At 41.6% G+C, this 11,645-nt stretch overlaps 1 protein-coding gene across 1 annotated transcript in view; it reads left to right on the plus strand.

Moving 5' to 3' along the window:
• Positions 1 to 5,040, plus strand: part of REXO5 (RNA exonuclease 5) — a 41,249-nt gene extending 36,209 nt beyond the window's left edge. Inside the window, 6 exon segments of the mRNA XM_045848809.1 lie at positions 693 to 828; positions 831 to 908; positions 1,111 to 1,292; positions 1,294 to 1,311; positions 2,287 to 2,405; positions 4,941 to 5,040. Of these exon segments, the coding sequence (XP_045704765.1) occupies positions 693 to 828; positions 831 to 908; positions 1,111 to 1,292; positions 1,294 to 1,311; positions 2,287 to 2,405; positions 4,941 to 5,040 (633 nt within the window).
• Positions 5,041 to 11,645: the final 6,605 nt, after the last annotated feature.

Here is an 11,645-nt window from a genome sequence, read left to right on the forward strand (position 1 = left end):
TGTAGCTTAACCCCCTTTCCAGCCCCTTCTCTGGCAGTGTAGCCTGGAAAACAAAGGAAGGAAATCTTGCTTTTCCTGCAGCCACATTTCTGTATATAGTACGAAGTCCTGGAGGCTGCCCAGTTGGCCATTGAGTCCTTGGACAGCACTCTGGTAGAAGATAACTTTATCAAGGTAGGGTGGCCAGAGAGGGCAAAAAACAGCACTGTCACTCAGCCCTGGCCTAGTACAGCCTCTGTTTACAGTTATTTCAGAGAGCTTTTGTTTTTGTCAAAATCAGCCTGGACTACATGGGGTCTTCCTTGTACTCATTATCACTACTTGGAGCCCATATTATTTATTCACGGTGGTTTTTTGTGGTTGTCTTTTCCTTTAGCTTTCAGGGGATCAAATGGTGGTATTTTGAAGTTTCTTATGTGAGTAAATAGAACTCTATCAGGTAGAAGGCAGGAAACTGATTTCCACTGCCAGGTGGTGAGGGTGAGAAAAGGGAGATAATATGTTTACACAAAATATTTACATTTATGTATTACCTATTAAATCTCTACTGTAGTCAGTCCTGTTAGGCAGTTATCAGTAGCCTCCTCACACAGATGAGGAAACCACAGAATTAAGTTACTTGCTAATATATAACAAGCCTGGGGTTTGAAGTGGTGATTTTCCACCACTATTGCCATCTTTTACTTGGTTAGATGCAGGGGCCTGTGATGAAGCTCACCCTTGATTGTGACACCCTTATGGAGGAGCTAGAACGAGATTCTGAGAACCAAGGTACCATATATCTCTCTGGAGTGACTGAAACCTTCCAAGAACATCTGTTGCATAGGCCAACCTCTTTTTTGGCCTAGAAGCTGTGATCTTGCCTAAAGATCTTAAAAGTGGACAGCAGAAAAAATACTGTTTCCTGAGTAAGTACTGGGGGTCTATTAGGGATTTTTTTTCTCTGACCTCATGTAATAACATGAGGTCAGAGAAAAAAAATGTTCCCTAGTAAGCCCTCCTGGACTAGACAAGGTCAACAGATATTCATTCTGTCCCTTTTCCTTGACCCTGGTTGTGTTCTATCTTGGTGAACAGGTTGGTTTTATGGCCCTTCTTAACAGAAGGGAGTATTCTTGCTTTCACAATTTAAAACTTTTGCCTGTGCCCAGAGGGCCCGCAACATTCTTATAGGCAATGACTTGAAGCTCAAAGGCAGGCACACCCTAACCCCCCTGCACCTCCACACATGGCTTCAGGACTTACCTCCTGAAGCAAGGCCCCCAGGACTTCGAGTCATACCCACCCCACTCAAAACAGCAGATATTGCAGGTGAGTGGAGGGGTATATCCTGGGGTCAGGGAAAGGTAGCTGGTTTACTTGGTTTACTGGCTATGGACATTGACCTACTGACGTTTTTGGAAATTAGGAGAGTCCTGCTCAAGGGACACTTTAGCCTTCAGTCTTTTGTTACTCCCCTGGCACTAGTCTTACTTCTCTCTCTAGCTTCTTCCAGCCCTGGGTACATCATTTTTTTCTCCATGATCTCTCATATGCTTGCCCTCTCCAATATGTGCTAAAATCATTTTTTTTTTTGTACTCCAGGTTGCTCTCCCAGGAACTTTGAGGGACTTAAATACAAGGCTAGAGAGCTGGACAAGTCTTTTGTGATCTAGGGTTTCCCAGAATGTGGTACATATACAAAATGATTTTTGGTGGTCATAGATGGACTTTTTTTCACTTTTATAGTTATGGACTTGTTCATCAACATTCATTAAAATATACAACCACCACACTGAATGTGTGATTTCATGGACAGTATTATTTAGTTAATATTAAGGGAGAAAGTGACTGTTAAGAAAAACCATTACAGGGAGATACAAACAGAAGTGTCTAGGTGGAAAGTGAATGGCTACAGTTTGGGAACCCCTGTCCTTGTCTAACCTCCTACACTTAGCAGATGAGAAATAGAGGTCAGCTGGTGAGTGACTGCCCCAGGTCACAGTTACTTAATGGTAGAGGCTAGACTAGAGCTCTCATTAGTGCTACAGTTCCCCTAACTCAGGGCACTGGAAGGCCCATCAGAAGGGAAGAACAGCACCTGTCATCATAATCTGACTTGATGGCCTGGGGATGCTAGGGTGGACAGGGAGCCCTAAAATGTGTGTTCCAGCCTCAGCCTGAGGATTTACACACAGCCTCTCATGGGACCCCATAGCCCTAGAACCTGAGAAAGAATGTTGCAGCCCCTCTGACAGTAAGCAGAGGGTACTCTGGCTGAGTACCAACACTTGGCTTTGATCCTAGACTCTGAAGGTGGACCACCCAAAGACAGTAGCCTGGCACTGGGGCCAGAAGATAGGGAAGCTCTACCACAGCCTGAGCTCAGGCACTCTCTGCCTCATCCTGCTGCCAGGAACCAAGAGGTAAGGACTGAAGAGTTGTTCCTTCATGATTTGGACCCCTGGACTTCTTAGAGAAAGGCCTTTTGTTGATGTCCAGGCATGTAAATGAGGACTTACATGAATCATCTCTTAATTTTCAGTTCTTAGAGATAGTTATTGTAGTTCCATTTTCAGATAAATACTCTTATTGGTCACTCAAGGACACAACTTATCCCAGTTTGAAGGCAGAAGTCTTAGGTCCTCCAACCTCTTTGGAACAAGGGGTAGCTGCCTAACTCTACTTGAATAAAACTGGTCAGTAAGTTCTAGGGCAAGGCCCAGATTTAGATGTGATTGGGTTGCCTTTCCCATATGAGAGGAGTGTGTTCCTGCCTTCCCCACCCTCTTTTCCTCTCACCCCATGCCACCTGTTAATTTCTGGTAGGACATGTTTTGCTGATTTTAAACTTGAGGAAAAGTAGAGCAGGACTCAGGGTCCAGTCCTAGCCCTATCACCTATTGCCTCTGACAAGTGGCCATTTTCCCACTTTGGGTCTCAATTTCCCTTTGGTAAAGTAAGGGATTTGAGGTAAAGCAGTGATTTGCAACCCTTTTAACTACAAAACCCTTCCTTAAAAAAAAAAATGTGTTAAATCCTAAAGCATAAACACAGGCAGTTGGAATGAGTGAAAGGATGGATAAATGAGTCTAAAGTCCCTTAAAATTCTGACATCCAAGGTCCCAGATGACAGAACATAAATACATCAAGCCTTGAAGCCTGGATGAGAAATTAATTTCCTATCCTAAAATCCTGTAACATGCATCTCAGGACCACTAATTTGATAGGGTGTCTGCTGAGCAGCCTGAAAGAACTGCTGTCTCTGAGAAACAGAATCAAGCATTAGGTATTTAGATTAAAAAAAAAATATTAGACTGATTTACTTTAAACAGGCTTGTGGGGAGCCTAACAGCAGGAGGTTAAAAAAAAAAAAAGTGACCCAAAGTTGCCAGCAAAGCATTTTGGTTGAGAACACAGACTGGGGGCAGAGACTTGCCCTGACCTAGCTTGTCAGGTCCAGCATATGGGGCTAGGGGTAGAATAGGAGTCTGATCTTCATGTTCCCCATGGTATAGTGGACAGGCAAGAGAGAGCCATGGCTTTCTTTTTCTGGAAGTGGACAAGATATTCTGCAGGGGGTAAGGGCTTGAAGGAGGGAGCATCACAGTCAGGGAGCAAAAAGGCTTAGGTTCTGACTCAAACAAAGGTCTTTTGATAAGTCAAGAGAAAAATCTGGAAATAGCAAATCATGTAGTAAGGAAACCCTCTGATATCTATATTATACTGAGGAAGTCCAGCAGCGGGAGCATGCACTCCCCCAAACTATAAGGTCACTCTGGGCCTCATCTATGCAGCTATCTCCAAGGTGTCAGCAGATACCCTTGGAAAAGTATCAGAGTGACTCAGGAGGGACCAGCAAAAAGAATGCTGGGAACCTGACTCAGCTCTTCATCCTTATATTTCTATTAGCTGCTAAAATTAGTACTGAAAATACTGATAATTGCTGTAATTCATCAAACTCTTAGTGTCAGGTACCATGCTAAATGCTTTGACATGCATGTTTGGCTAAGTTTGTTGAATATCCCTATTTAACAAGTGGAGAAAAGGGCTCAGATGAAATAACTTGCCTAATGCCATGCCTATTGCAAGTACACAGTTAGGGCTTGAACCCCAATGGTCTGACTTCAGAGGCATGCAAGTGTTCTGAGTTGCAGTCCTCCAGACCCAGAAGGCTCAGTGCTGATTAGCTTAAGTCCAGCATCAGGTGGAGACAGCTTCTGGGCTTGTGTTTGCTGATTTTTGCCTCCAGCCCTCTAACCCAGTTCCATGAATATTCAGTCACTCTGGGCCTCATATCATGTACTAGATATTTTACAACATAAATTATTAAATAAGTCAACTTTTTAAAAGTTTTTCAAACAGTGCTTCAAATGTTTTAAGTGAAATGAACAAAAGAATAAACTCTTAACAGCAATTTAAAAGGACTCAGATGGCAGATTGTCACTTAACAGTTATATGACTTGAGCAAGTTGTTTGTGAGCCTATTTTATTTGAAAAGTGGACATAACAATTGTGCCTCTATTAACACCTAAATTAGGTACATGAGCTGTTTTGAGGGTTAAATGAGAATGCATAGAAAGTGTTTACAATGATGCTGGCCATTAAGTAAGTGCACCCTCCATGTTAATTATGATCATCTGAAAATCCTCACAGAAGCTCTGTGAGAGAGTAACTTAAATATGTAAGAGCTGAAGGAACTAAGGCTCAGCTTGAAATCATTAACCTTAAATTGTGTGCTTTCACATCTGTTAAGTGGCAGAGCTAAGATTTGATTCTAGGCTTCTGGCAGTATTAGTATTTTCCATTAAACCCATTTTCAGCAGGTAGCTTTCCATAAGCTGTTCACCTGCAGCCCACTGCCCCATGACACCCCCCGCCCCAACAAAACCTTATCACCTCTGCCTATGCATTTCTAACCACTCAACCCTGTGGGTATGAACCTGCCTTCATTGTTGTAGCATGCATGGATCACTTCCTGGCTTAGGACTGATGGGAATACAAGATAAAGAGGAAAGCATCATCCCACATGTGTTCCTGAGCCCAGCTACCACTTTCTAGGTACAGTTCTGATGCTTTGTGGGCAGTAGCAGAGAACGTGGTTGGGCAGCACCCTCTTAACCCAGCAGACAGCTTTTGTAGAGTGTACCAGCTAAGGAGTCTAGTTCATTTATATGATATACACATTTTCAATAAATGTCTAAAATTGAAGCATCTTTCATCTAAGATAGGGTGAGGGAAGGAAACCCATTTGTTTGTACTTTTCTTGGTGTTGGGGGTTTCTGCACAGGCACTGCAGCAGGTTTTCAATATAAGCAGCACTCATAGTAAATGACATACATAGGGAGGGAAACCCGAGCTAACTTCCCCTTGGAGAAAACCCAGCCATTTTGCAGTTTGTCAAAGTTGTAATATCAGTGAAGCAAATTTCTGTAAGGCAAACTGTTTCCTCATTGACAGCTGTTAAGAAATTGAAAGAAAAAGGCTGAAAACCTGGCAGGTCACCAGACAGCCAAGAGTAGAAGACTTGGCTTTTTACCAACCTGGAAAGCCCCTTTCCAAGTTCATTATTAGAAATGCTCCTTCCCTTCAGTGAGGCTGCAGTGCCGCCCTCCGCCACTAGGTGCCTCTGTCACCACAGATTGCCCCCTTAGAATTGGAAGCTTAAATTTCAAGAAGCCTGTGCTGTACTTTTGTATGAACTCCTGAACTGTTAACATTCTGTGTTCAGGGGACATGGGTACAGGCACACATAATTTAAAAACTGATAGATATTAGCTGACTTCCAGAAAAGACAAACTAATCTGGGGTACAGTATGTATTATACCAAAATGCCTTATGAATTGCTTTGAACAATGGGACCCAGCAATCCCACTTCTAGAGTATTATCTTACAGTAACAGGGTAGTCTTATAAAAACATGTATGGAGGTGATATCACAGGGTCATTACAGTGGCATTCTAGGTAGCCATTTTAGAAAATGTGTGTATGCACATGTGTGTAAACATGTAAAGAAATCTGCCAGAGATGGCAGTAGACTTCTGGACCCAGACTGCCACACTTTGAATTCCAGCTTTCCTACTTAATTTGTATGAATGTGAATAAGATCACATATCTGTGTTTGGGATAATGATATAGATCTCACAGGACTTGAAGATGAGAGCATGCATTCACAGTACATATTGTGTGAAGCATAGAGGGTTAGAGAAGAACCCATTTTTGTAGAAGAAAGTAAACAAGAATATGCATAGGCTTGGAACAAAAAGCTGGCAGACTATATACCAAAATCATAAACAGTATTTATTTCTGGCTATGGAACTGGCATACTAGGTTTACCAAATGCTTTTCTGTGTGTAGGATCAGAATATACTACTTTTTTTTTTTTTTTAAGATTTTATTTATTTATTTTTAGAGAGGGAAGGGAGGGAGACAGAGAGAGAGAGAGAGAGAGAAACATCAATGTGCGGTTGCTCGGGGTCATGGCCTGCAACCCAGGCATGTACCCTGACTGGGAATCGAACCTGCGACACTTTGGTTCGCAGCCCGCGCTCAATCCACTGAGCTACGCCAGCCGGGAAAATATACTACTTTTATAATTAGGGGAAAAAATCTCAACATTCTGAAGGTTGAGCCCTCAGGCAGTGTTTAATCCTTTAAATGTAACTTCTCAATGATCTGGCCCTATGTGAAAGTTGGGACCAGGAACCAGAACTGAAGAGCTTGATTTGGGGGTGAGAGACACTGCAACCTGAAGCTCCTGGTAAAGAGGCAGGTTCCTCAGGTACACTGCCACCTCTCCCTTGCAAGGCCTGAGAGTATCCCAAAACTAAGAGTGCTGCTGGACTCCTTCCTGCCCAGCTGAGCTCCAAGGCTGTGTGGGAGTTAAGCTGCTGTTTACCTAATGAGAATCCAGTCCGGAGACAAGTATTTGCCTTGATACAGACAGGCCTGGAGTTGGTGCTTTGGCTCTGCTCCTAGGCAAATAACTTAAACCTCATCTGAATCTACTTCCTCAGCTGTATAAAATGATAAAGTATCTGTACTTTCAAGGATTATTGTAAAAAGTCAAAGATCCAGTTTGTGGAAATTGACAGAATAGCGTGCTATATTATTTTCCCTCTTTGAGCCTCAGTTTCCTCACCTTTAAAATGGGACATTCTTACTTCATATATCAGGGAAAACCTACATTGTCAATAAATGACATTTTACTAAGGATTCTCTTCCATGTGCAAGATCACAGAGCAGATTAGGGCTTTCTGGGCCAAGAGCTCCCTTTGCTTCTAGTCATAGCCAAGTCCATTTTCTTCTGGATGGGTGGGGCTAGAGGTCCCCTGTGAGCCCCCAACTCCAGAACTGCAGAGATGGGCCAGGACCACAGGCCTCTATGAGGCCTCAGTCTGCACACACTGGTTTTGCAGCTGACTCTCCCATCTTTGGGAAGCCAAAGCTGCCGACCTGGCCTCTTGCAAAACACATTCCATTCATAAGTGTATTTGTGCATTCTTTCCTCCTACACCCTCTAGACAGCTGATGCAGAACTGCCAGTGCCGCTGCTTCTTGCTGCGGGTAAGAGCAGCTTTGAGGGTTTTTACAGAACTCTCTATTCAGCTTTAAACATAGTTCTCTGCCTCTGCCCTCCTCACCCACAATGGGGCTGTTCAGACCGCTTGGCCATGTTTGTCTTCATTTCCTTTTGTCCTTACAAAGGAAACCCATTAATGAAGAACTGAAAAATACAAAAAAGTTAAAATCACATCTAATACCATCACGCAGAGTCAGTGACTGCCACTCTTTTACCATTTTTTATCACATCTTTCCATTATTCAAAAGCAGAGTTTTTAATAGCTGCATAATATTCCAGAATGTTAGTATGTGCCATAATTTCTAACAGTTTCTTATGGTTGACACTTCAGTTGTTCCCAAATGATGCTATCAATTATGTCCTTGCACATACATCTTTGGCACATAATGTAGCTTGAAAAATTCCTAGAAGTGAAATTATTGAGTTATTACCATAATAACTTAGCTTTGTTTTTTGTTTTAATTTCAGAAAAGTTTTTACCCTATGTTTGCTATCATGCATTTGTTTCAAATACTTGCCAATTTGATAAATCATAAACGTTTTTCATTATAGGTTTATTTTCTGGGTTTTTAAATACCCTTCAGATTGTCATATACTATTTTTCCAGGAACTTTTTGGCTAATCGGTTTTCTTCTATGAGTTGTCAATATCCTTTGAGCATGTATCTATTAAGTACTTTTCCATGTGGAATTTTTAAGGTCTTAGGGATTAAGTGTGCATTCATCTATCATTGCAAAAATGTTTCTAATTGTTTTATGTTTTAGATGTCTATTCTTTTTATGATTTTTTTCTATCTGCTTTTTGCTTACAAAGTCTTGATTGATCCAGAGATCAATTTAATATCCACTAACAAGTATGTATTTTTTAATTATTTAATTTTTACACTTACACCTTTATTACTCCTGGAATTTATTTTGGCCTATAGTAACTTTCCCCCATATATTTAGATTTTACCCAACTATCTATCTTACCCAATAAAGGACCATGCCTCCTTTATTATGTAAATTCATGTATATAACAGCTTGTGTCCATATTGTCTTGTCTTACACTAGTTCCACATTATTTTGTAGCCCTGTATTTTAGTTTACTAACAATTTCAATAGCACCTCCCATAATAAACATAGGCAGGGCCCATGGAGAGTCCCCATCAGCATGGATGCTTTGCTGCTGACAGCACTGCTGCCATATTCCACTAGAACTTTCTCAGCACCCCTAAGGTTGGAACATTATATAGGAAGGAAGTTAAACCCAAGTAAGTGCCTTATGGCTTTCATAAGACAGGGCATCCTGAAAAATCTTAGCAAAGGACAGGAAATGGAGAGGCTAGCCTGCTCCCTCCTTTGCCCTTCCTTCCCAGGCAGACTAACCCTTTTGATATAGATCGAAACCTAGAGTTAGAGGATGACTTCCAGAGCCAACCCAGGCATGTGCTTCAGTTGGATTCTAGAGGAGGGAAGAGGCCCGTGCTCTGGTGACTCATCTGTACTATGAGCCATCAGCATTACACTCAGTATACCTTTCTTGCTAGGAAAAGTCCATTGCAGTTAAGCTCATCTGGTAATTGTATGAAGTTGGTTTGCCCTTCATCTAATTGAAAATTAGATTTTAGCCTTATATAATGTGCACAACCCTGTGACAACACTTTGAATAACTCTAGGCTCTATACAAGCACCTAAATCAGTATCTTCACTTTGTTACTCCCCACACCTCTATCTGTAAAGCCCAGTGGCTCATTATCTTCAAAGTGTCACATCACAGAAAGTACAAGCCCAGGAACCAAACAAGTAGATGTTCTGGAGGTTTACTTTTTAAGGGAGAAAGAAAAAAATAAATGTCTAGATTTCCTCTATCTGAAGCTATTGGCTTTGGTAATAATGGAAGAAAAGGAAAAAGTCAAGTTTGTTGAGAAATCTTTATAACCCTCTTGAATGGACAGGATTATAACCAATGACTCCAGGCCCTTTCCAACTGGAAAGAAAAACAAAAGCATATCTAATCCCACCACAGTACTTATTTTTAGGAGACACCAACATGAGACTGGGAATCTTTGGGAACGCCATTAGGGCTGTCATCAAAGAAGAGGGGTGGCTGGCCAATTGCTTCCCTGAATATAACCGGTAACTAGACAGAAAATACAATGAAAGAAAGCTAAGGGTTATTAAGCAGTGTACCATAATGAAGCTTCTATATAAGAGCCAGAGAGAGCCATCAGGGATCATCTTAGTCTAAGCCATCTAAGTCTTCCATCTACCTCGAAACTTGGCATGGAAGGAAGCTGGCTGGGTCTACAGGGGAGACAGTGACCTGGGAAGTCATGTGTGACCATGCCAACCATCCTCTCCTATTCTCTGGATTTCCTGCATTTCTCTCCTAACATCCTTTTGAAAATCTTAACCTTACAAGTCTTAAGTGCTTCCAAAACTCTTTGTAAATCCTAACACTAATGGAAATAACAGTCTTTAGATTTTACAGATGAGTCAGAGAAACTCAGATTTTCACTCACCTGCCAATGGTCACTCAGCAGTGGCACATGACAGTTTCAGCTTGTTTCCTCTGCCTTAATCACTGCCAATCTGATATATGTAGAAGTCATCCATTCAGTACAGTGCTCAAATTTACTTTTTATTCCTCATGGGAAGCCATATCAGTTGCTAAGGTAAGACTATTTAGGACATGGCCCTGTGAGAACTTGTTTTCTGCCTAAAGAACTGGGACCCCAAAGACAATTAAGGTTGGTGAGTGGCAAAGTCTGAAATACACTATCTGGATTTTCCAAAGCATAGGAATTGCTATCTAGTATCACTCCAGAATAAAGCTGCTGATTTTTTATTATTTTTCCAGAATTGTCAATAACCAAGTAAACAAATTTATTAAACCCAATAGCAGGTAACCTTCCAAATAAAAGAACATCAAAAGAAATAATGTAGACAGAGACAAAAATATGTATAACAAGTTAATAAAAATATTCAAGGAGCCATTTGGAGAGTGTAACAGTGCACAGAAGACAGATAAGTATTGACTGTCAAATTTGTACAACCTCAAGAAACACACTGGTCACAAACCAAGAGGAATCCACAAAGGTGGAGGGCACGTGAGCAGTGGACTCATCACCTCAGCAGGTTAAGGCAGGGCATCTGTAAGATCAACTCATTAAATCAAGCCCCCTTTGCCTACTGCTTCAAACTCCGTTTGAAACCTAGAATCATATTCATTAGTGCAACACGTAAGAGCAATCAATCACAGACCTGGGTCTGGGGCCAGAGTCAGGGAAGACACTTCTACCAGAATAAATGGGTACTGGATGGGTGGAGGGGGGAGAACACAGCAGCTGCTGGATGGCTTCCTTTGGCGATATCCAAGATCTATGTTGAAAGGTGAGGAGTGGAGGTGGGCAGTGGAAATAGGTCAGAATGAGAGCAGGCTGAGCTTTCAAGAGGGACAGGGGGGCTGTGATCAGAAGCAGAACCTGATGGTTACTCAAAGCCATTCTGAAATATCTTAGTTTTTGAACCAGAGCTCAAGCATCTATTTCATTGTCTAATAAGGAAAATATCTGCAGATCCTTACTGACACAGTCACAGTCCAGGTTCTACTAAATAGATTCTGTATTTGCAGCTTCCCTTAGGAATAAACTACAGGGAGGTGGTGGGAACACCTTTGATATAATTCAGAGAACAAGACTGAAGTAAGAGAAGGGTCAATTTCATATGCCCTCAAGTGAGTCCCCATTAACACCCTTGTGACTTCAGAGTCCTTTCAGCTAGAGCCCATTACTTGGTTGCTTAAGTCCTCACTAAGCAAACAGAGATGTAAGGAAAATGGAAACTCAGGTAACTAACAAACCTAGCAGCACCTTCCTTACAGTTCTTGCCTTATAATTGTATAATTGGGTCTATTTGGGGATTTCATTGCATAGAAGACTTCATTTTCAGTGTGGCATACCAAACAGTCCTAAAAACAGATGTTTTGGTTTTGGAACTTAGACCCAAGTTCTTATCCTGGTATTTTCCCTACCACTATTTAATACAATTTGGCTTAGTCTAATATGAAGCCATCACATGACCCATGACATCCCACACCCTGCA

This window comes from Phyllostomus hastatus, unplaced genomic scaffold (assembly GCF_019186645.2).
Source record: "Phyllostomus hastatus isolate PE091 unplaced genomic scaffold, TTU_PhHast_1.1 phas_contig_64, whole genome shotgun sequence".
In the NCBI taxonomy this organism is placed as follows: Eukaryota; Metazoa; Chordata; class Mammalia; order Chiroptera; family Phyllostomidae; genus Phyllostomus; species Phyllostomus hastatus.